A 26217-nucleotide genomic window follows, 5' to 3' on the forward strand; every position below is an offset into this window, starting at 1 on the left:
GGAGTTTCAACTCCTTAACGTGTGCCACCCTGTTTTTTAAAGGGACCAAAAGTAATTGGACAGATTAAATAATTTTAAATAAAATGTTCAATTCTAGTACTTGGTTGAAAACCCTTTGTTGGCAATGACTGCCTGAAGTCTTGGACTCATGAACATCACCAGGCGCTGTTTTTCCTCCTTTTTTGATGCTCTGACAGGTCTTCACTGCGGTGGTTTTCAGTTGCTGTTTGTTTGTGGGCCTTTCTGTCTGAAGTTTAGTCTTTAACAAGTGAAATGCATGCTCAATTGGGTGGAGATCAGGTGACTGACTTGGCCATTCACGAATATTCCACTTCTTTGCTTTAATAAACTCCTGGGTTGCTTTGGCTTTATGTTTTAAGTCATTGTCCATCTGTAGTATGAAACAACGACCAATCAGTTTTGCTGCATTTGGCTGGATCTGAGCACACAGTATGGCTCTGAATACCTCAGAATTCATTCGGCTGCTTCTGTCCTGTGTCACATCATCAATAAACACTAGTGACCCCGTGCCACTGGCAGCCATGCATGCCCAAGCCATCACACTGCCACCGCCGTGTTTTACAGATGATGTGGTATGCTTTGGATCATGAGCTGTACCACGTCTTCGCCATACTTTTATCTTTCCATCATTCTGGTAGAGGTTGATCTTGGTTTCATGTGTCCAAAGAATGTTCTTCCCGAACTGTGCTGGCTTTTTTAGATGTTTTTTAGCAAAGTCCAGTCTAGCCTTTTTATTCTTGATGCTTATGAGTGGCTTGCACCGTGCAGTGAACCCTCTGCATTTCCTTTCATGCAGTCTTCTCTTTATGGCAGATTGGGATATTGATACGCTGACCTCCTGGAGAGTGTTGTTCACTTGGTTGGCTGTTGTGAAGGGGTTTCTCTTCACCATGGAGATTATTCTGCAATCATCCACCACTGTTGTCTTCCGTGTGTGCCCAGGTCTTTTTGCACTGATGATTTCACCAGTGCTTTCTTTCTTTCTCAGGATGTACCAAACTGTAGATTTTTCCACTCCTAATATTGTAGCAATTTCTCGGATGGGTTTTTTCTGTTTTCGCAGCTTAAGGATCGCTTGTTTCACCTGCATGGAGAGCTCCTTTGACCACATATTTACTTCACAGCAAAACCTTCCAAATGCAAGCACCACACCTCTAATCAACTCTAGGCCTTTTATCTGCTTAATTGAGAATGACATAACAAAGCGATTGCCCACACCTGTCCATAAAATAGCCTTGGAGTCAATTGTCCAATTACTTTTGGTCCCTTTAAAAACAGGGTGGCACATGTTAAGGAGCTGAAACTCCTAAACCTTTCATCCAATTTTAATGTGGATACCCTCAAATGAAAGCTGAAAGTCTGAATTTCAACTGCATCTGAATTGTTTTGTTTAAAATTCATTGTGGTAATGTCTGTAACCAAAATTAGAATGTTGTCTCTGTCCAAATATATATGTACTTAACTGTATCTGAATTTAGAAATGAATGAGATATACATGTGCTATATAGTATGTGATGTGAACATGGCGTGTATAAAAGAAAAGGATCAAATAAATGGAAGTCACGGTTGACACTGTGCCTACCTGTGTAGACTGAATGAAACGCGTGGAGGATGCTTGTCAAATCTTTGGGATGGTACGATTGTCGTTAAAAGGATAGGTCCGTGTAGATCCGAGGTAGGTATATGAGTGTTGCGGCATATAGTTCTGTAGAGTCATGGATAGATTGGAAAGGTCAGAAGATCGCAGCGCATGGTTGTCAGCGTTCCGGCCGGTAACGCTGTAACAAACGACAAATACACTTCAAGGAGAAATGAACTGCCGCTTGCAGCAAATTTCTCAACAATTCTAAAACCCTCTCGGAGCGTGCTGTATAATTAAGGCTATGTGCACACGTTGCGGATTAGGCTTAGGAATTTCTGGTGCGGATTCTGCCTCTCCTGGCAGAAAACGCACCTGCGGATTTGTCGCGTTTTTTGTGCGGTTCCGCAGTGTTTTTTGTGCCTTTTTGCTGCGGTTTTCTTGCGGATTTGCTGCGTTTTTTACCCCTGCCGTTTTCTATAATGGAATGGGTGCAAAAACGCTGCAGATTCACAAAGAAGTGACATGCTACTTCTTTTAAACCTCAGCGTTTCCGCAGCGGATTTTCCGCGAAGCGTGCACAGCATTTTTTTTTTCTCATTGATTTACATTGTACTGTAAATCAGTTGCGGATCTGCAGCGTTTCTGCACCTCAAAAAACGCTGTGGATCCGCAGAGAATCCGCAACGTGTGCACATACCCTAAGATTATACTGTGCTGATTTGTTTTTGTTTTTTACCTTTATTTTCTCACCCCAAATATCACAAAAAGTATGCATGGACTTTAAAAAAAAGAAAAGAAAAAAACTCCTTGCATCACCTAATTTGGTGGGTTTTTTTTAATGTGTAGTATTATGTGGGGTTCGTGATTATGACAAATTGTGGCGAACATGAGCATATTTCATACTTTTGTGCTTCAAAGAGTATTGTCTGGCAGGTAATGCAAGAAATATTTTAAAAAGTTGAAGGAGAAAAATGTATAGGTTGTGTGCTGATGGGGATGAGAACTGAACTTAAAAATTAAGTAAAAAAAAAACTATACCAAGTTGGAGTGTGTGAACCCGGTTGTACTGTACTAAGGCTGTAGATCACTAGTATTCAGCCCAGCAGGCATCGTGATGGGGCAATAATCCCTACCTCTTATATTAAGAGGGGCGAAGAAAAACACTAGTTTATATACAAATAATTGTGCGTAGAAGCTACTCATTGATTAAACATGTTTATATTGGTTTAATATAATTGTAATGTATAAACAATTAAAATCACTTTATTATCACAAGCTCAGAAACCCAAGTAGAAGTATGTTTTCTCAGTAATTAGGTTTTTTATTTCAGTTTAATATTTCCTCTTGGAAGAGATATTTGTGGCAAAATGAAAGGGTATTGTCGTAGTGTTCTCACGGGTAGGCAGTTAGTTTATTGTGTATGTTGCAATTATTGTTTGTTAATGGCCTTCCAGGTGCAGGGATTATTATAAGTATTGCTGGCTCTTCTGAATGTGCCCTCAGGAGTATAACAAGCCATGCATTATGCGCTCATTCATTTTAGAATGGTAATAAACTGCGTGGCTGGAACACTGGGTATTGAATCAAATATTCAGGTAGTGCATATTTCAGAAATAGGAGTACCACAAGACTTTGATGTTTATTCTGATAGGGTGGTATAAAATACAGTGCAGCATTTTTCTCCACATCTAAAACATCTGCAAAGTAAAAATCCTTTAAAAAATGGAAGCATTAAATACTTACCAATTAACAAACTACAAAGTCATTGCCCAAAAGAGAAATCAAATCCATATTTTGTGTGATCAAAACGTCATCAATGCTTCTAGGCATACTTTCACACAGTTTTTGAAGAATGTCAGCAGGTTGTGCCAAACATCTTGGAGAACTAACCCTAGATCTTCTGTCTTTTCATGTAATCTCAGACTGATGCAATGATGTTGAGATCAGGGCTCTGTGGGGGCCATAGCATCACTTCCAGGACTCCTTATACATTAGGATGAAGATAGTTCTTAATGACATTGGTCATATGTTTGGGGTCTTTGTCTTGCAATAGACTAAATTTGGGCTGAAGAATGGTACAAAAACGAGTGTCTGAATGTCTGTCTGAAGGCCTGTAGACTGAGCCCTCGCGGGCAGGGTCCGCTCTTCTTCTGTATCTGTTAGTGCCTTGTTTTTGCTCATGTTGTTTGTCTATATTTGCCCCCTTTTCACATGTAAAGCGCCATGGAATAAAAGGCGCTATAAAAAATGTATAATGATAATAAAAAAGGCCAGGCAACAGTCAAACATGGTGGTCGGGATTAATGGTGAGCTCAATGCTGAGAAATGCATACATATACTTAGGCATCATGTAATCTCATCAGGGAGGCGTCTGATTGGCTGAAAATGTATTCTGCAACAGGAAAAAGCCCCCAAGCATACAACCAATGTCACTAGGAACTATCTTTAGCTTAAAAAAAACGGAGTCCTGGAACTGATGTAGCCCCCACATGGAATACAAAAACAGGATTTGTGCAAGCCTACATCTGCAAAAGATCGATGGTTAGTTTTCCCAAGATGCACCTAGTAGAATTGATGCTGTTTTGAGGTGGGGAGGGTGTGACATTTTTATTTTATTTCCCTTTTATTCTTTTGATTTGCAGCTTGTTTACTTGTATCAATTAAAATTTATCTTTGAGGGCACTCCTACTCTGTGTATGCATATATATATATCTACTATATACGGTAATTGTGTAAGGGTCACTTCCATCTTTCTGTCCTGTCTGTCTGTCTTTCTTTGTCACGAATATTCATCGGCCTCTGTCTATCATGGAATTCAAGTCGCTGATTGGTCGTGGCAAAACGCCCACGACCATTGCCACGACCAGTCAGCGACGGGCGCAGTCTGGCGGCAACATGGCCGCTCCTTCCTCCCCGCAGTCAGTGCCCGCTCCATACTCCCCTCCAGTCAGTGCTCACACAGGGTTAATGGCAGCGCTAATGGACCGCGGTGTAACGCACTCCATTAACGCTGCTATTAACCCTGTGTGACCAACTTTTACTATTGATGCTGCCTATGCAGCATCAATAGTAAAAAGATCTAATGTTAAAAATAATTTAAAAAAATCAAAATCATCATATACTCACCTTCCGGCGCCTTTCCCGCTCCTCGCGACGCTCCAGTAACCAGTCCATGCATTGCGATCTCGCGAGATGATGACGTAGTGGTCTCGCGAGACCGCTACGTCATCATCTCGCGAGACCGCAATGCACTCTTGAAACCGGAGCGCGCGAGGAGCGTCGGTAAATGCTTCCTGGATCCAGGGGCCAACGGAGGGCGAGTATATAACTATTTTTTGTTAATTCTTTTTTTTTTTAACAGGGATATGATGCCCACATTGCTATATACTACACGGGCTGTGCAATATACTCCGCGGGCTGTGCAATATACTCCGCGGGCTGTGCAATATACTCCGCGGGCTGTGCAATATACTCCGCGGGCTGTGCAATATACTCCGCGGGCTGTGCAATATACTCCGCGGGCTGTGCAATATACTCCGCGGGCTGTGCAATATACTCCGCGGGCTGTGCAATATACTCCGCGGGCTGTGCAATATACTCCGCGGGCTGTGCAATATACTCCGCGGGCTGTGCAATATACTCCGCGGGCTGTGCAATATACTCCGCGGGCTGTGCAATATACTCCGCGGGCTGTGCAATATACTCCGCGGGCTGTGCAATATACTCCGCGGGCTGTGCAATATACTCCGCGGGCTGTGCAATATACTCCGCGGGCTGTGCAATATACTATGCGGCTGGGCAATATACTATGCGGCTGGGCAATATACTATGCGGCTGGGCAATATACTATGCGGCTGGGCAATATACTATGCGGCTGGGCAATATACTATGCGGCTGGGCAATATACTATGCGGCTGGGCAATATACTATGCGGCTGGGCAATATAGTATGCGGCTGGGCAATATAGTATGCGGCTGGGCAATATAGTATGCGGCTGGGCAATATAGTATGCGGCTGGGCAATATAGTATGCGACTGGGCAATATACTATGTGGCTGGGCAATATACTACGTGGCTGGGCAATATACTACGTGGACATGCATATTCTAGAATACCCGATGCGTTAGAATCGGGCCACCATCTAGTGTGTATATATATATATATATATATATATATATATACGTACGTGTGTGTGTGTGTGTATATATATATATACATACATACATACATACATACATACATACATACATACATACATACATACATACATACAGTGGGGCAAAAAAGTATTTAGTCAGTCAGCAATAGTGCAAGTTCCACCACTTAAAAAGATGAGAGGCGTCTGTAATTTACATCATAGGTAGACCTCAACTATGGGAGACAAACTGAGAAAAAAAAATCCAGAAAATCACATTGTCTGTTTTTTTAACATTTTATTTGCATATTATGGTGGAAAATAAGTATTTGGTCAGAAACAAAATTTCACCTCAGTACTTTGTAATATATCCTTTGTTGGCAATGACAGAGGTCAAACGTTTTCTGCAAGTCTTCACAAGGTTGCCACACACTGTTGTTGGTATGTTGGCCCATTCCTCCATGCAGATCTCCTCTAGAGCAGTGATGTTTTTGGCTTTTCACTTGGCAACACGGACTTTCAACTCCCTCCAAAGGTTTTCTATAGGGTTGAGATCTGGAGACTGGCTAGGCCACTCCAGGACCTTGAAATGCTTCTTACGAAGCCACTCCTTCGTTGCCCTGGTGGTGTGCTTTGGATCATTGTCATGTTGAAAGACCCAGCCACGTTTCATCTTCAATGCCCTTGCTGATGGAAGGAGGTTTGCACTCAAAATCTCACGATACATGGCCCCATTCATTCTTTCATGTACCCGGATCAGTCGTCCTGACCCCTTTGCAGAGAAACAGCCCCAAAGCATGATGTTTCCACCACCATGCTTTACAGTAGGTATGGTGTTTGATGGATGCAACTCAGTATTCTTTTTCCTCCAAACACGACAAGTTGTGTTTCTACCAAACAGTTCCAGTTTGGTTTCATCAGACCATAGGACATTCTCCCAAAACTCCTCTGGATCATCCAAATGCTCTCTAGCAAACTTCAGACGGACACGTCTGGCACTGCAGGATCTGAGTCCATGGTGGCGTAGTGTGTTACTTATGATAGGCCTTGTTACATTGGTCCCAGCTCTCTGCAGTTCATTCACTAGGTCCCCCCGCGTGGTTCTGGGATTTTTGCTCACCGTTCTTGTGATCATTCTGACCCCACGGGGTGGGATTTTGCGTGGACCCCCAGATCGAGGGAGATTAGCAGTGGTCTTGTATGTCTTCCATTTTCAAACTATTGCTCCCACTGTTGATTTTTTCACTCCAAGCTGGTTGGCTATTGCAGATTCAGTCTTCCCAGCCTGGTGCAGGGCTACAATTTTGTTTCTGGTGTCCTTTGACAGCTCTTTGGTCTTCACCATAGTGGAGTTTGGAGTCAGACTGTTTGAGGGTGTGCACAGGTGTCTTTTTATACTGATAACAAGTTTAAACAGGTGCCATTACTACAGGTAATGAGTGGAGGAAAGAGGAGACTCTTAAAGAAGAAGTTACAGGTCTGTGAGAGCCTGAAATCTTGATTGTTTGTTTCTGACCAAATACTTATTTTCCACCATAATATGCAAATAAAATGTTAAAAAAACAGACAATGTGATTTTCTGGATTTTTTTTTTCTCAGTTTGTCTCCCATAGTTGAGGTCTACCTATGATGTAAATTACAGACGCCTCTCATCTTTTTAAGTGGTGGAACTTGCACTATTGCTGACTGACTAAATACTTTTTTGCCCCACTGTATATGTATATATATATGTATATATATATAATGATGTATATATTAATGCACACCACATGGTTATCGTGAGCAAATGTTCCTAGTTGTGGTTTTTTTTTCTCGATGATAGTGCTGTAGAAATAGACTGATCATGCGATGAACAGGCATAAAGCTAATTTTGTTGTTTTGTTTACCAGAACATCAACATTCACCGCAGCGCATCATCCTGTGTAAACAGGACCAGTGCTGATGAGAATGTGTATCAGAAGCACAGTTGCCTGTGTAAACCAACTTTTAAGTGAGCACCAATCAGCAAATCAGTAGCTGATGAGCAATCATTTAGTACCACTAGTCAGCTAATAATTTGTCCACAAATAAAACTACGGTAATCTAACTATCTGTTAAAAAGTTCTACACATGAAAAACCACCATGTTGAGTTCTCAACCATGTAAGTCCCTTCACAGCATCCCATAAGTCTCTTTTGTTTTCCATAAAACATGAGTCCAGGAAAATGGGAAGTGAATTGCTCCGGGAACCATTTACGGTAGTCCTATTTGCACAGTGGTATGATATGCTTCTGTTCACCTGTCCAATTGTCATCCATTTGTAAGGGAGCCAGTATTTGTAAAAAAATAAAAAAATATAAAAAAAAATCCCTTACATACAGAACAAAAATTGGTTTCTGTATTGTATGTTTTTTGTTTTGTTTGTAACGGACCTGTTTTTACTAGGTGTCTCAGAATACCTAGCATTTTGGGGATAAGCAGTGCTTTAAAAAAAACAAAAAACAAATCCGTTGGGAAATTATTTAACCTCATCTGTTTCTTGTTAGCTTCAGTATTACAAAAAAAAGTTGCTATCTGGTTCTTTGACCGGACTAAAATATTGTGATGCAGCTTAAAACAGATTGCAGCTGGATTGAACAATTAAAGACATTTTAAAATCTTTCTGACCCCATTAAATTGGATTCTTTACCGGATCATTTTATTTGTGTTCATCATACCAAGATGGATCAAAAAAATGAAAATGTGAACATAGCCTAAATAGTGGCAACACCTGCAGATGACTCCACCAGAACGCTTTAATGCAGGTGTTACTTGGGCTAGAGTAGAAGTGAAGGTAGTCAGGAAAGTAACTTGCTGCTCAGTTACCTTGGGTACAGCTCCATGTACACAGGTTTATACAGCTAGTATTGAGTTCACGAATACTTGTTTTAAATCTGTGTGCCGTAAGCGAAAGCAGTGGTGGATTTAGGCAGCAAGAACTTCTATTAAACCTAATGTCTATGTAAATGGAAAGCAGGGCAATTGGAGATCTGTAATAGTGAACAGCACTCCAGCTATGTAAAGATACAATAGGAAATCTGAAATTAATTTTGGACTGATTTTAGATATAGTGCTAAAGTGTACCTGTAATTCCATATGGATACATGATGTTCAGTCAGTGCTCTTGTCCGCTAGCCTTGATGTCTTTAGAAAGATCATACGGGCCAGGGCTCATGCCACTGACCGCCCATACTCCAACCCCGTGGGCAGAATACTACTCAGACAACACAGGATTAGGGTATCACACTTTGATAAGACTTTATTGACTCACCAGCAGTCAACATCATGTAGTATATTCCTAACAATTAAACAAGATGGTACAAATGTATCTTCGGGGCATCCAGGGCCAACTACTCAAACCAATAGCACCCCTTTTTGGCAGACACCCACAGAGAAGAGGTATCCACAAACTCAGGAATCTGACCCTGCACAGCCAGGTATGTGACCAGGTGACCTGATTGTCCCAACCTGGGTTCTCCAAATGGCTAAATGGACACATAGATGGTCAATGCAGCAGATCTGTATTCCACTAGCTGGAACCGCGGTTCCTGGGCTGACACCCTGTAGAGTCACACCATTGACAGGAGCAGGGCCCTTTTATATCCCATAGCTCTCATTTCAGTGTATTGTCCCACAGGATTGGGGAAAGGTGTGGGAGATAATCCCTCATTGTTCTAATGTTTCATTAGACTGCATATTTGTCCTTCAAGTTGTGCAGACTGGAACACTGGATGGGGTCGATTCAACATGTAATCAGTGGGCGTTCCATAAATTAACATACCATGCAGGTCAATGGACAGTCTTGTATGAAACAATGGGTCATGTCCCTTTACCTACTGAACAAATAAATAGTATATCTGGCAAAATTAAGAATAACTCACCCCCATACCAGTGGCCAAACAGTTGTCGCAGTTTCCACAGTATTCACCATATTATTTGCTAAATGTTTGTCTTTAACAATGGGAACATATCCATGAATACTTTTTCTTTTTTTTATGGTTTGTTTAATTTAACATCACAATAGTCTTTGATAATGCAGATAAAAAACAGCTAGAATTTCAAACTACGGTATGTGATTTCTGAGGATGCATCCCTTCAAGGTTCTTCTTAACATTGCCGATGGAACTTACATGGTTTCTATTTGACCCATACAATTACATTTGTACAAATAATTGAATAGAAACAAACTATTTTAAGTGACTAAACAAATAAAATAGCTTAAAGCTGATCACTCACTGTCTGTTTTACCAACCTAGTTGTTTTGCTGGAAAACAACAATTTCCGGACTTTACTGCAGATGAATTTATTCACTATTTTTATTTGATTCTCAAAATACCTGTCATCATAGTAGCAGATTAAAAACTTATTTTCTGTGAACAGACTGGTAAAATTGCTAGTTGTACTGGTCATGGATTCTACCTCCACCAACTACACCTTCCATAACATTGTGATGTTAAGGAGGTTGGCCTCCACTTTTTCCATCAATGGCCTGTCCTTGGGGTAAGTCGTTAATATCTGATCGGAGGGTATTATCAACATCGGCGGGTAGTTCCCTGAAGCTGCTGGAACACGGCAGCGGAACCAATTCTATAGCTGCCACTGCAGAGTACTGCAGATCCATCCACTATTCAGATGATTGAACTACTATGTTCCGGCAGAATTAGAGTACTTAAAGCGGCAGCCAGTAACAGTTGAGGTAGTCAACAAAAAGTAGGGACAAACGCCTACAGTGGGTACGAAAAGTATTCAGACCCCTTTAGATTTTTCACTCTTCGTTTCATTGCAGCCATTTGGTAAATGTAAAAAAGTTCCTTTTGTTTCACATTAATGTACACTCTGCACCCCATTTTGACTGAAAAAAACAAACTGAAATGTATAAATTTTTGCAAATTTATTAAAGATAAACTGAAATATCACATGGTCATAAGTATTCAGACCCTTTGCTCAGTATTGAGTAGAAGCACCCTTTTGAGCTAATACAGTCATGAGTCTTCTTGGGAATGATTCAACAAGGTTTTCACACCTGGATTTGGGGATCCTCTGCCATTCTTCCTTGCGGATCCTCTCCAGTTCCATCAGGTTGGATGGTGAATGTTGGTGGACAGCCATTTTCAAGTCTCTCCAGAGATGCTAAATTGGGTTTAAGTCAGGGCCTCACAGTTGTTCTGAAGCCACTCCTTTGTTATTTTAGCTGTGTGCTTAGGGTCATTGTCTTGTTGGAAGGTGAACCTACGGCCAAGTCTGAGGTCCGTCCAGAGCACTCAGGAAGAGGATTTCATCCATGATATCTCTGTACTTGGCTGCATTGATGTTTCCTTGGCAACCAGTCGTCCTGTACCTGCAGCTGAAAAACACCCTCATAGAATGATGTTGCCACCACCATGTTTCACTGTTGGGATTGGGATTGTATTGGGCAGGTGATGAGCAGTACCTACTTTTCTCCGCTTAGAATTATCACCAAAAGGTCTATCTTCATCTCATCAGACCAGAGAATCTTATTTCTCATAGCCTGGGAGTCCTTCATGTGTTTTTTTTTTTTTTAGCAAACTCTATGCGGACTTTCATATGTCTTGCACTGAGGAGAGGCTTCCGTCGGGCCACTCTGCCATAAAGGCCCGACTGGTGGAGGGCTGCAGTGATAGTTGACTTTGTGGAACTTTCTTCCATCTCCTTACTGCATCTCTGGAGCTCAGCCACAGTGATCTTGGGGTTCTTCTTTACCTCTCACCAAGGCTCTTCTCCCACGATTGCTCAGTTTGGCTGGACAGCCAGGTCTAGGAAGACTTCTGGTGGTCCCAAACTTCTTCCATTTAAGGTATATGGAGGCCACTGTGTTCTTAGGAACCTTGAGTACTGCAGAAATTCTTTCGTTATCTTGGCCAGATCTGTGCCTTGCCACAATTCTGATTCTGAGCTCCTTGGCCAGTTCCTTTGTCCTCATGATTCTCATTTGGTCTGACATGCACTGTAAGCTGTGAGGTCTTTTCTGTCAAGATGGGGTGCAGAGTGTATATTTAATGAGAAAAAAAAGAACTTTGTTGAATTTACCAAATGTCTGCAGTGAAACAGAGTGAAAAATTTAAAGTGGTCTGAATACTTTCCGTACCCAGGGCTGGAGTTCACAGGAGGATCATGATAACCGGCACGTGGGACTTCAGCAGAACCTCAGCTGTCATGATTACCCTTTGACTCCCTTCGATCATGTGACTGGCATGCTGATGGGTGGGATTAATGACTCGCTTCCTGCAGGAACATGGCCGATGACGTAAATATAAGTCTTCAGTCGTAAAGTGGTTAAGGAACAGAATGAAATATGGCAAACATTAAAAAGTTACATTTTTCTTTATACATATTTCTGCCTGGTTAGTTGTGCAACAACTTATACATCTCTTATGATTCTACAAGGAAAACATGTAGATTGTAGAATGGCTTTTATTGCTTTTGTTAGTTTTTGACTTGTCTGTATGAGGTCATGTAAAATGTGGTAATTTGAGTTATGAAAAAATTGTCACTTATTTTAATTTCGTCACACACAAGATTTTGTGCTGCTAGAACTGATTTTATTTTTTTGTTTTAATTATGAGAAAATATAATTGTCTTTAGGTGAACAAGTACTTAGAGAGGATGCTCTTTAAATCTGCTTTTCAGTTTGGCCAACAATGATGTGAATGTTTTTTTTTTTTTTTCATATTTGTAAGTTTCTTTTACAAAATATGATCTGTTTGCTCCCCCTAGTGATAAAACATGAAAGTGTAACTTGCACATCTTTCTGCTGTAACTGATGGAAACAACCGGTTGCTTTTACTACACGGACGTAGTCAGGTTGGCCTTTTGGCTGTTTAGGTACTATTGTGCAAGATTATTTGGTCACCCCACATAAAATTCTCCTCCCCTTCTACAACTATCAACCAAGAAAAATATAAATGATCCGTCCATCTTCACTACTGCTCTTTCGTCCCACCCTCCATCTTCAGAAAGATTTTACATTGTATAATTTGTTTTCTGTTCAGTATTCTTCCCTTCGTACATTTTAACAATAAAATGGAAATACGTTTTTGTTTTTTTTTTTCATTTTTTCAAACTTCACTTATAATAATTTGTAAAAGATTACTAAGAATTTTCAATTGTACAAATGCAATGGTTAACAAATGCAACATGGCAATGGGAGAATTTACTTACCCAATGCAGTCACAATATACAGAATGATTAGGCAAGTATTTTGACTAGATAATTTTTAGGCAGACTTTCCATCTCCAAGCTATATAAACTTGGATTCTTATTGGATGAAGCAGATCAGTTGATGTGTATTCCTGTAATGAGGACGGTTAGGCCTTAAGGATACAACAGCCTTTATCGAGGTGTGCGGAATTATTAGGTAGTTTATCTTCCTCAAGCATGTCATGTACATGTACGGTTAAAGTCTGGTCTCCCTTTTGATGTGGGCTCTGTCTCTGAGCCCACATCTTTTCCAGCACGACAGCTGATCTGCCCCTAACAGCTGTGGATGGAATTGCGATCCACCCGCGGCTGTTAACATGTTAAATGTCGCTATCGATCTCTGAAAGCGGCATTTAACACTAGTGCATCACTAATTCCACCCATCGACCCCCCGTGTCACATGATCGCGGGTCGCCAATGGGTTGGCATGACAACCCGGGGTTTGCAGCAGGCCCCTGTGGTTGTCATAGTTTGTATGGCAAGTGATCATTTCTGTTACACAGAGCAGAGCTGAAGCCCTGCAATCTGTAGCACAAGTGATTGGATGATCTTAGATTCTGCCTCCAATGGAGACTATTAAAGCAAGTGAAAAGTTTAAAAAAAAATAATAATTTGTAATAATATTAAACAAAATAAAAAATATAAAAGTTTAAATCAAATAAAAAAAAAAATACACATTTGGTATTGTCACTTTCACAATCGCCCGATCTATCAATATACTAAAACAATTAGTCCGGTAAATGGTGTAGTGAGGACAAAAGTCAAAACACCAGAATTAAGGTTTTTTTGGTCACCGCAACATTGCATTAAAATGCAATAACGGGCAATCAAAACATCGTATCTACACCAAAATGCTATCAATAAAAAATGTCAGCTTGGCATGCAAAACGCAAGCCCTCACCCAGCCCCAGATCCTGAAAAATGGAGACGCTGCTGGTATCGGAAAATGACTCAATATTTTATTTTTTATTAAACTTTAGATATTTTATTAATTAATAAAAAAAAGAACCGTAATCCTAATGGCAGGTCAGTTTTCGCATTTGGTGAACATGGTAAAAATAAAACCCAGAAAACAATGTGGAATTGCACTTTTTTTTTGCAATTTCACCGCACTTGGAATTTGTTTCCCGTTTTCCAGTACACTATATGGGAAAACCAATGGTGTCGTTCAAAAGTACAACTCGTCCTGCAAAAAACAAGCCCTCACATGGCCATATTGACAGAAAAATAAAAAATAAATAGTTATGGCTCTGGAAAGGAGGGGAGCGAAAAACAGGAACGCAAAAAAATGAAAAATGGCTGGGCATGAGGGGGGGTTAACAGATAAGTGAAATGGGGAAACTGTTTATTTCAATTAGTTACATAACTCTCCACACAAGTAGTTGCCCAATAATAATTCATACTTCGATATTCTTCTAAGAAAGACAAATACTAATTTTTACTTTTTTAAATATTCGGGTTAATTACCATGTATCTACATGTATAAAATATTTTTACTAGGCTTTTCCTAGATTAATAGATATGGATATCAATGATATGAATAATATATACTACAGTAAATATCAACACTAGTATATGTTCACCAGTGAGGCTGGGAGATGGCGGTGAGTTGCAGTAACACTAAATGTCTGGATCTTTAGAACTGGCCATTCGGACATATTATATTGTCCGGTACTTATGGTGTCTCAAAATGGATCTTGGATCTTAAGGTACCGTTACACTAAACTACTTACCAACGATCACGACCAGCGATACGACCTGGCCGTGATCGTTGGTAAGTCGTTGTGTGGTCGCTGGGGAGCTGTCACACAGACAGCTCTCTCCAGCGACCAATGATCAGGGGAAAGACTTCGGCATCGTTGAAACGGTCTTCAACGATGCCGAAGTCACCGGGTAAACATCGGGTTACTAAGTGCAGGGCAGTGCTTAGTAACCCGATATTTACCCTGGTTACCATTGTAAAAGTAAAAAAAAAACACTACATACTCACATTCCGATGTCTGTCACGTCCCCCGCCGTCAGCTTCCCTGCACTGTGTAAGCGTCGGCCGTAAAGCAGAGCGGTGACGTCACCGCTGTGCTCTGCTTTACGTCCGGCGCTGACAGTCAGTGCAGGGAAGCTGATGGCGGGGGACGTGACAGACATCGGAATGTGAGTATGTAGTGTTTTTTTTTTTTTTTTTACTTTTACAATGGTAACCAGGGTAAATATTGGGCTTAGTAACCCAATATTTACCCTGGTTACAAGTGAACACATCGTTGGATCGGCGTCACACACGCCGATCCAACGATGACAGCGGGTGATCAGCGACCAAAAAAAGGTCCTGATCATTCCCCAGCGACCAACGATCTCCCAGCAGGGGCCTGATCGTTGGTCGCTGTCACACATAACGAGATCGTTAGCGGGATCGTTGCTACGTCACAAAAAGCGTGACGTTGCAACGATATCGTTAACGAAATCATTATGTGTGAAGGTACCTTTAGATGTTGATGGTTTAGAAATTAAATGAAAGGGGAACAAACTGTATTCAATCTTGAGACAAATACTTATTCCATGTTGTGGTTTACGTGTGAGTTCTCTCCTGGAAGGATCAGAAGCGTTGTGACTAGTGAGGATTTGCCATTTGTATAGAAGATTGTGAGTGTATAGAAAGCATAATGCCGTACCTGGATTAAGAAGAATAGTCTTATTTAGCAGCTGAGAAATGAATTAGAATACATTGTGCCAGAATGAATAAGGGTACCGTCACACAGTGCAATTTTGATCGCTACGACGGCACGATTTGTGACGTTCGAGCGATATAGTTACGATATCGCAGTGTCTGACACGCTCCTGCGATCAGGGACCCCGCTGAGAATCGTACGTCGTAGCAGATCGTTTGAAACTTTCTTTCGTCGTCTAGTGTCCCGCTGTGGCGGCATGATTGCATGGTGTAACATATATCGTATACGATGTGCGCATAGTAACCAACGACTTTTACATCGCACATACGTCATGAAATTATCGCTCCAGCGTCGTACATTGCAAAGTGTGACAGCAGTCTACGACGCTGGAGTGATATTGTTACGATGCTGGAGCGTCACGAATCGTGCCGTCGTAGCGATCAAAATGCCAGTGTGTGTTCTTTGCAGTCTGTAGCAGAATTGCTTGTAGAATGGGTCTAATTTATGGATGGGTATTGGATTAAGATAACCTTTATAATGAAAAGTGTGCGTGGGTGTCATTGTTATTCTTTTCCAAGTCCCATGTAGCTACTTATTTATCTTCTGGGCCATTGTATCCATTCATTGGGTAGAAATGTAGTTTAAATGGAGATTCTTCATTTAATTAGATACTTGTGAATTTGAACCAAGTATCGTCCTGATTGCTTGTTTGCAACATTGAAGAGTTTACCTGTGAATTGAAAATTGAGAATGAAATATCAGTTGAGGAGAAAGAAGCAGATTTCTCTAATAATATACTTCAAAGTTTCTTATTCTCTCGTGTACTATTGATCTTCTGAAATAAAAAAATTAACTGTTTACTTTTTAAAGTCACCCAAACACATTATGTGAAAGTCAGCTGAAGCAGCCTGCTGAGTCTAATAAAACGGAGATGATGTGGGGAACAAAAAAAAGGTAGCATGTTCTCTTTTAATGTAGAGCAGAAAATCTGTGAATTGAATATCATCAATGAATTGTAGCTCCTGGACACCAGCAGCACTCATGCAGCACCGCATAAGGACACTGTCACCACCATGTTTCACTGTAGGCACCATGCATTTTTCATTTTTACTCCTCACCATTGCGGTGCCATATAGTTTTGAATCCATCAGTTCCAAAAAACATTTATCTTGGTGTCATCACTCCAGAGTATAGCATTTCAGTACCCTTCATCTTTTTCAGCATGGGCCATAGCAAATTATAGTTTTTTTTTTTCTTTTGCATGAGCTTCAGGAGAGGCTTCGTTGAATACACCCATGCATGCCATTCATCTGCAGTGTACTCTGTGTTGTTGCGTGAACCGCTCATCTCAGTTTGGATTTATTTAAAAAGATCAACTCTTCCTATTTTTTTGTGTATTTTGGCATTTTTTACATGATCTATGTTTTTTTTTTTAATGGCATTTAAGAAGTTATTTGCAATTTTATTATGATCACTTGTGTCATTCACATTTTTTCTTGGTTTATTTATACATGTGCATTTCGATGGCTTAACCTTGGACTTTTTTCATTTAAAGACTTGTATCACTTTACTATTTTATATAATTTACAATTTAAAACTAGATCAAGACAATTATCTGATACATTTTACTTTCTGTTTCTCCATTTTAGGTGTTTGGATTATTGGTCTGGGCTCTAATAGCAGGCTCTGAATATTTCCATTTTCCTGCCTTTGGCTGGGTGATGTTTGTAGCTGTATTTTACTGGGTCCTGACTGCATTTCTTTTCATTATACATGCGACAGGAGCACATACCAGAATCCACAAAGTTCCATGGACAATAGTAGTAAGTGTATTTCTTATAATGATTGCTGCATTAAATGTATAAGGGTATGTGCACACTGTCAGTAATTAGCAGCGCTTTGGACGTAGCACATGTCTGCTGCGTCCAAAGCGCTGCCGGCTTTTGAACGCAGGTGATTCCTCATGTGTTCACCAAACCGTGCGGATTTACCGCGTCCAATACATTGTACGGGTGAGATTTATCTTGCGGAGGCTTGCATCTCCGCAAGATAAATAGACATGCCGCGTGTCTGTCTCCGCATGTGAGCCATGGGCGTCTCTCGATGCATAGAGGACAATGCTGTAACATCTAGCCGATGCAGGTTGGACGCTGCACATGTTCACTGCGTCCAACCCGCAGTGATTACTGACCGGGTGCACATACTCTTAAAGGGAACCCCTGGTGTTTTTAACTAACTTTGTGCAGCACTATTGCTGCATTCTGTGAAGATGGCTTTTCTTTTTGTGCTCCCTTCCAACGCTGCAATATTTTTATAATTTTCGCACCATACCTTTAGTTTTTCTGGGGGCCACGTCTTTTCCTCCGGACACAACCGCCTCCCAGCCATCATTCAGCCCCTCCGTGCACCGCCTCCTGTCTTCATAGACTAAAGGTATGGCATGAAAATTATAAAAATTTAATATTGCAGTGTTGGAAGGGAGCACAAAAAGAGCCACCTTCACAGAATGCAGCATTAGTGCTGCACAAGGTGGCTCTTTTAGTTAAAAAAAAACAAAAACGTTTCCCTTTAAGATTTGTATACGTATTTCTATGTCAAACATTACAAAGTGAAAGTTATATTTTGGGCTATTACAACTCCGATTCTACTTATTTGTCACTTTATGCTCTGAGCATTTCACATTTATGAAATATCCTGGGGGCTCTGAGAAAAGTAGTGAGACTGGAGCATTATTTCTACCATAAAGTGTACCACAACTCGTCATGCATTAGACTAGTTGTGGCGTCACTCCCCCGTCTTACATCCATCCTGCCCAGCTCGGCATTTTGCAAAAACTTGTGACCTTCTAAAGCGATTTACACCACAATTCTGCCATAATCACTTTGATGAATCGGGGAGATAACGTCTAAACTTTGTAAAAAGTCAATCATAGTAAGCTGCATGCACAAGATTGTGCAGCTGCAATAACTAGGAGCCCCATAGAGAAGGCGGAAATGGTTTATTACATCTGCCTTCCTGATTGCTATATACACAGCATTGAACAAGCGCTATATAGGAAGCACAAATATACCAGTCTCATTTATCCGGGAAAGTGGCAACCAAAATATATTACAATGATAAAATGCCCCCACAATCACCAAGGTCTTTTAAGAGATATGGGCACAGTGTGCGAAAAAAAATCACTTTTTTTAAACCTGTTGAATGAAGAAGAAAAATGTAAGAATAGCATAAAAATGAAGCTCCATATATTGTGAAAAGAAGCAAAAATTGTTTGAATATTGAAACGAGAATATTTTTTAAAGCTGTTAGAAGCCCATCATATATGATGAAACTAAAAAATGTGCCCGGTCCTGATCTACTCTGAAACGGTTAAAGGTATTGTGATTGGTTGCCATAGGCATCAGTCAAATAACATTGTTAAGTTTGCCATTCACATAAACACTACATCAAGGACATAATATCTGTTTACTCTTATTATAGGATGTCAAAATTAAGGGGGGGGGGGAATGCCCTGAGACTACAAAAGGTGTCATTCCTGACACCTCCACCTGGTGAGCCAAAGGTTCCAATCTTGTGCAGATGATCTATTGTGGCCAGGCTGGGCATTTACTATAAAAAGAGAAGTTGTTGGAAGAAACATGGTAAGGTGCTGGACACTAATTGACCTACAATCCAGTTACAGACCTGCGATTTTAATAATGCATTATAGGCCTTCCTGGAAACTAGCCCAGGACCAGGCATATAAAAAATGGACTGAACAGTGGAAAGGTGTTTTCATGTGGGGGTTGGTCTAAGCTGAATGTGATCCATAATTTCTCTTAAGTAGCAGGCACACATGACTGCCCGGTGACTGCGGATGACACTGTGCAAGGAATGCTCACTGTCCTCAGTGCACATAGCCCCAGCGTGCAGTACAGAGCGGTCTTCTGCTTGTAAGCAGTGCATGACGTCCCTGCCATGCGCTGATTACAAGCATAATTCAGCTGCTTGCATCGGAACAAGATGCTGCAAGGAAGTGCAGGGACGGTAAGTAGGATGGTTTATTTTTTTTTATGTTTTTTTTTTTTTTTTATGGGGGCCATGCATACAAGGATAGGAATAAGGAGCCATGCATACCAGGATAGCCATGCATACCAGGATAGGGATGAAGAGCCTTAAATACCAGGATAGGAATGAAGAGCCATACATACCAGGATGGGGATGAGAGGGTCATGCATACCAGGATAGCCATGAGGGGGCCATGCATACCAGGATAGGGATGAGGGGGCCATGCATACCAGGATAGGAATGAGGAGTAGGGATGACCACATACCTTTGGATAACTTTATCCGAATAGCTATAGCGCTTAATGAATAGCTGCATCGGAAACCCGGATACCTGGAGCGCTCCCAATAATCAGCTGTTCGGTGCCTCAGCTGCATCTGTCGCGGCTGTGTGACGGTCACAACACATGCATGGAGAGCCTGTTTGTTGTCACAACTGCAACATGTGCAGCTGCGTTACCGAACAGCTGATTAAATAACTGAAAACTTTAGTGTCCATAGCCATTCACCCCCTTAAGTCAGTACTTTGTAGAGCCTCATTTTGAGGCAATTACAGCTGCAACTCGCTGAGCTTTCCACATCTTGCCACTGGGATTTTTGCCCATTCCTCATGGCAAAACTGCTCCAGCTCCTTCAAGTTACATAGTTTCCTCTGGTGAACAGGAGTCTTCAAAGTCAAGACCTTAATCCAGTTGAGAATCTGTAATCAGACTTGACTAGGCCACTTCAAAACATTTAAATGTTTCCCATTAAACCACTCGGGTGTTGCTTCAGCAGTATGCTTTTGGGTCATTGTCTTGTTGGAAGCTGAACCTCCATCCCTGTCCCAAATCACTGACAGACTGAAATAGGTTTGCTTTAAGAAAAATCTATCATCAGGATTTTGCTAAGGAAACTACAGACACTGTCAGGTTGGTGCCGTTACCCTGATTAAAATGATACCTGTGTTGAAGAAATCCTTCTTGTGGTTGTTGTTTAATCTTTTGTTTTCTGTTTTCAGTTACTAAGATTCTCGTGCTTTGAGGCGGTCTGTGGGTGTGTTTAATTTGGTGCTCTATGGCCTCATCTTCATTTTTTGTGGCTTCAGTGACAGGTCACTAATCCTTCAGTGACCTGCCTCTTAGTCTACGTTCACAGTAGCGTTCCGCTAATGTGCGTCGCTGTTGCGTCCGCGACGCAGCGGCGACGCGCCCCTATGTTTAACATAGGGGACGCGTGCGTTTTTTGGGTGGCGTTTTTCGACACGTGCGTCGTTTCCGACGCTAGCGTCGGACGCAAGAAAATGCAACAAGTTGCATTTTTCGTGCGTCCGATTTTCGTCAAAAAACGACGCACGCGTCGCAAAACGCAGCGTTTTTGCACGCGTTTTTTGTGCGTCGCGCGTTGCGTCGCCGACGCACCGGCGCGCAACGCTAATGTGAACGTAGCCTTATTTTAAATATTGCAGTTGATATTGTGGGCTTCGAAAAAAAAAATAAAAGTTTTACCTCTAGCAAAATGGTGGTGGCGCCTGCGCAGTAGCATCTATCACTTATCGATAAATGTTAGTGCCAATGTGTCCCCGCCATCTTGCTGGAGCCATTTTTTTTTTTTTGCTCCAATAAAATGGCAGTGTGGTGCATGTGCAGTAGCTAGTAATCTGCGCAAGTTCCGGCTGCAGCAACGACAAGACTGATTCCTTCAACCCAGGTATCATTTTAATCAGTGTAACAGTGCCAACATGAGTGTCTGTCTGTAGTTTACTTATCAAAATCCCGATGACAGGTTCAATTTAAGATTATCCCTGCATATTGTACCATCCATCTCCCCCTAGGACCATTTTCCCTGTCCCTGCAGCCAAAAAACATCCCCCACAGCATGATGTTGACACCACCACGTTTCACTGTGGGAATGGTGTTCCTGTCTCATCTGACCACAGTGGTGAGTCTCTCACATGTCTTTTGGCAAACTCAAAACGGTCTTTACAATTTTTGTGTGTAAGTAAATGCTTTTTTTCTGCCCAGTCTTCCATAAAGGCCACCTCTACGGAGTGTACAGTTTATTGTGATCATATGGACATATACTCCACTCCCTGCTTGGGAACTCTACAGGGTTATCTTTGATCTCTGCTGCCTCTCTCATTGATGCCCTCCTTGCCCGAGCTAAGCATTTTCGTGGGTGGTCCTCTCTTGGCATGTTCTTTCCATTTGATAATGGATTTGATGGTTCTCCGGGGGATTATCAGAGATCGGGATATATTTTTAGAACCCAACCCTGACTGGTACTTCTCCACAACTTTGTTCCTGACTTGTTTGGAGATCTCCTTGTTATTCATGGTGGTGTTTGGTTAGTGGTGTCTCTTGATAATGGTGCATTAGCCTCTGTGGACTTTCAGAAAAGGTGTGTGTATATACTGACAGACTATGTGACACATAGATTGCAGACAGGTAGATTTCCATTCACTAAGGCTGGTTTCACACTTGCGTATGGGAGGGCTGAGTTTTGACGCTGCACCGAACGCAACATGTTGCATTTTGTTGCGGTCGGCGCAGCGCCAAAACGACGCATGCGGAGGCAACCACATATATTCTCATGGCCTGCATACCCAATGATAAAGATAGGAACGCATGACGCATGCCGACATAAGCGGAGCTGAATGGAAGGTGCGGCAGTGGGCAGGATGAACTATGCAGCCCTCCCGTACGCAAGTGTGAAACCAGCCCAAGCATGTGACTTATGAAAGTACTTTTTGTGCCAGAAATTTTTAAGGGGTGAATACATATGCACATGATGATTTTTAGTTCTTTGAGCCCATAAATTTAATTTATGCCTATATTTTTCTCACTTCGCTTCACCAACTTAGACTATTTAGTGTTGATGCATCACAAACAAATCAGATTACAAAAATATTTACACAGGTTGTAATGTAACAAAACGCATAAAAAGCCAAGGGGGTGAATTTTTTCGCAAGCCACTGTATGTTTACATGCATATGAAGCTTCTCTTTTTAGCTTTGCACTTAAGTTCTAAACCTATGTTTTTGTTTCGCTGATTATTGTATTGCATGTGTAGAATAGTGTTTTTTGTGACTGTACAGAAGTTTGTCCATATCTAAATGCAATTTGAAGTTGTGAATATGTACATGTATTGCGTTATTTGCCTTTTCTTATAAGACCACGACAGTTAGATCTGGGGAGAAGATGGTTGAGTGGGATTTTCCAAGTCATCCAGCACTCAATTCTCATCTCTAATGTAAAAGAATTAGCTGTGGTGCTTCAGGCCATGACTCATTTGATGCATTATTTTTAATAATTCACACTCTGAGTCTAAGCTCTTCCTACCCACACAGAAAATCTGATTTTCAATGAAAGCTAGAGAGTGGGTTGTTAATTTTAAGGAAATGTAAATTTAATAAGTGTCATCTTTTTTATTTAAGATTTACATACTATATACTTGAATTTTTCTATCCTCTTAAAGGGAAAATGTTAGTCAGTTTAAGGCTATGTTCACACGTTCAGGTTTTTTCACGTTTTTTCCGCGGTAAAAACGCTATAAAAACTCATTAAAAATACATACATTATGCATCCTATCATTTAGAATGCATTCTGCATGTTTTGTGCACAGGATCGCGGTAAAAAAAAGCAGCATGTTCAGTAATTTTGCAGATTTTCTGCGTTTTTCCCGCTATTCTATGCGTTTGGGGGAAAAACGCGGTAAAATCGCGGTAAAAACGCATGCGGATTTCTGGCTGAAATGTCCGTTTTTTGTCAGGAAAATTTCTGCAAGAAATCCTGACGTGTGCACATACCCTTATACATATAAGATTGCCCCAAACTGGCTTTCCCGATGTGGGTCCGTCACTCAGCTAATCATATGTAGAAGACCCATATATTTAGGGATACTTTTAAAACAAACACAACTTGGTTGAACACCCATAGAGCATATTTTTTTTTGTACCATTTATAAAACTCTTCTAGTATTAAAGGGAATCTGTCACCTACTTTTTTGCATATAAGATACGGCCACCGCCATTAGGGGCTTATCTACAGCATTCTGTAGTGCTGTAGATAAGCCCCTGATATAACCTGAAAGATAAGAAAAACAAGTTCGATTATACTCAACTGAGGGGGCGGTCCGGTTGATGCGATGACGTCCTCTTCCTTGCTTCCTGTCGTGGCTCCTGTTCAGGCGTACATTATCTGCACTGTTGAGGGCAGCGCAAAGTACTGCAGTGCGCAGGCGCTGGGCTTCTTGGACCTTCCCTGGCGCCTGCGCACTGCAGTACCTTTGCTTTGCCCTCAACAGGGCAGGTAAAGTATGCCTGTGCAGGAGCCGCGACAGGAAGCAAGGAAGATGGGAGTGCCAAACCTGAACCGCGACGCCCATTGGACCGGACCGCCCCCTCAGGTGAGTATAATCTATCCTCTTTTTCTCATCTTTCAGGTTACATCGGGGGCTTATCTACAGCATTACAGAATGCTGTAGATAAGCCCCTGATGGCGATGGCTGAAGCTTATATACGAAAAAGTAGGTGACAGATTCACTTTAAATCTATTTAATACCATGTACAATCTTCTACTTAGCCTTGAACTGTTGTGATAATGGGTAAAACTATTTTCTCTAGCCAGTTTTTTTTACTGGTGTGTTTGTGATTTTTTTTTTTTTTTGTTCTGGTAAATACTGTTTTGTTTTATATACCTTTTAGAAATGTATACTGCACCTTCCACTTAGGTTCACCAACATGGATGGAATTAAAAAAAAGTTGGAATGCCTTTAGTTTATAACGTGATTTGTGCTTAGTCTGTAACATCAGTATGGTTTGAGTCCACCCTCTTGGACTCCTACTGATTTTTAAGAATATAAAACTGGAATAGATGTGTGGCACCCCAGGAGTCCGGTTGCCACAGTGGCATTGCCTCCCTCACAGGGAGTAATGTCATGCCTGGAAGCAAGGAGGGGTCCCCTTACCAGGTGTCAGTAGGAGAGTAGTGCAGAACCTGGGGAGTGGGCTGTGATTAAACTCGCCCCAGAGCTGAGTGCTAGGAACCAGATACCGGAGTCCGTGGTTGTGTGGGTACTGAAGTCCCAGCAGCTAAATCTGGAAGGCAGGGGCTCGTGTCTCCCCTTTTCCTCATAGTTTGTAAGCTTGCGAGCAGGGCCCTCATTCGTCCTGGTATCTGTTTTGAACTGTATTTCTGTTATGCTGTAATGTCTATTGTCTGTACAAGTCCCCTCTATAATTTGTAAAGCGCTGCAGAATATGTTGGCGCTATATAAACAAAAATTATTATTATTATTATCTAATATCCGGCGGCACAGCAGCATACCAGAGCCAGGAGCTGACACAAAGGAGCGGCACCTGTGATAGGCTCGAGCTGCCTGCCATGCAAGCAACGGTTAGTTTTTAAAAACCGAGAGAGACAGCAGCAGGAGGACGAGCGGTGAGGCAGCAAGGAAAAAAAGACAGCTCAGAAAGAAGGGCTCTGTACTCACCTGGCCAGGTGTATCCAAAATTGCTTGCAGGGTGCCTGGCTCTCCATCACGATCTGTTACCAGTGCCCCTGTCTGTACGATCAACCATCAAGTAAAGGAAAAGAAAACTACAGTCCTTGTGTCCTCCACTGATCTCTTGCGTCCTGAGTCCTGCACTACAAGGTACACAAAGTCTGACATAAACAGAACCGGTAGCCCTGGGGCCCCGCTCCACCTATGGGGAGCCGAACCATCCCAGCTGTGTCACCATCAGCCCCAGCGGTCTCCTTTAGCAGCGTCGGCCATCTGTTGTCGAACACCACAGGTGGCGTCACGTTAAATCCCATATACATATTCCCCATTTTACGGCACAGCCAGGGCCACGGAGTTAGGTCACGGCCCCGTGACATTCCCAAAGAACTGTCCGAACCTGGTTCAAAGTACCCCACGGCCCTAGTTATATATATATATATATATATACAGTGGGGCAAAAAAGTATTTAGTCAGTCAGCAATAGTGCAAGTTCCACCACTTAAAAAGATGAGAGGCGTCTGTAATTTACATCATAGGTAGACCTCAACTATGGGAGACAAACTGAGAAAAAAAAATCCAGAAAATCACATTGTCTGTTTTTTTAACAATTTATTTGCATATTATGGTGGAAAATAAGTATTTGGTCAGAAACAAACAATCAAGATTTCTGGCTCTCACAGACCTGTAACTTCTTCTTTAAGAGTCTCCTTTTTCCTCCACTCATTACCTGTAGTAATGGCACCTGTTTAAACTTGTTATCAGTATAAAAAGACACCTGTGCACACCCTCAAACAGTCTGACTCCAAACTCCACTATGGTAAAGACCAAAGAGCTGTCAAAGGACACCAGAAACAAAATTGTAGCCCTGCACCAGGCTGGGAAGACTGAATCTGCAATAGCCAACCAGCTTGGAGTGAAGAAATCAACAGTGGGAGCAATAATTAGAAAATGGAAGACATACAAGACCACTGATAATCTCCCTCGATCTGGGGCTCCACGCAAAATCCCACCCCGTGGGGTCAGAATGATCACAAGAACGGTGAGCAAAAATCCC

The 26217-nt window shown here is 41.6% G+C and overlaps 1 protein-coding gene across 1 annotated transcript in view; it reads left to right on the forward strand.

Annotated features, from left to right (window-relative positions):
* CMTM8 (CKLF like MARVEL transmembrane domain containing 8) overlaps positions 1 to 26217 on the forward strand; it is a 102583-nt gene that overhangs the window by 65408 nt on the left and 10958 nt on the right. Inside the window, exon 2 of the mRNA XM_069732468.1 lies at positions 17286 to 17459. Coding sequence (XP_069588569.1) covers positions 17286 to 17459 — 174 coding nt within the window. The remainder of the gene's footprint in view (positions 1 to 17285; positions 17460 to 26217) is intronic.

The sequence above is a fragment of the Ranitomeya imitator genome, chromosome 6 (assembly GCF_032444005.1).
Source record: "Ranitomeya imitator isolate aRanImi1 chromosome 6, aRanImi1.pri, whole genome shotgun sequence".
Lineage (NCBI taxonomy): Eukaryota > Metazoa > Chordata > Amphibia > Anura > Dendrobatidae > Ranitomeya > Ranitomeya imitator.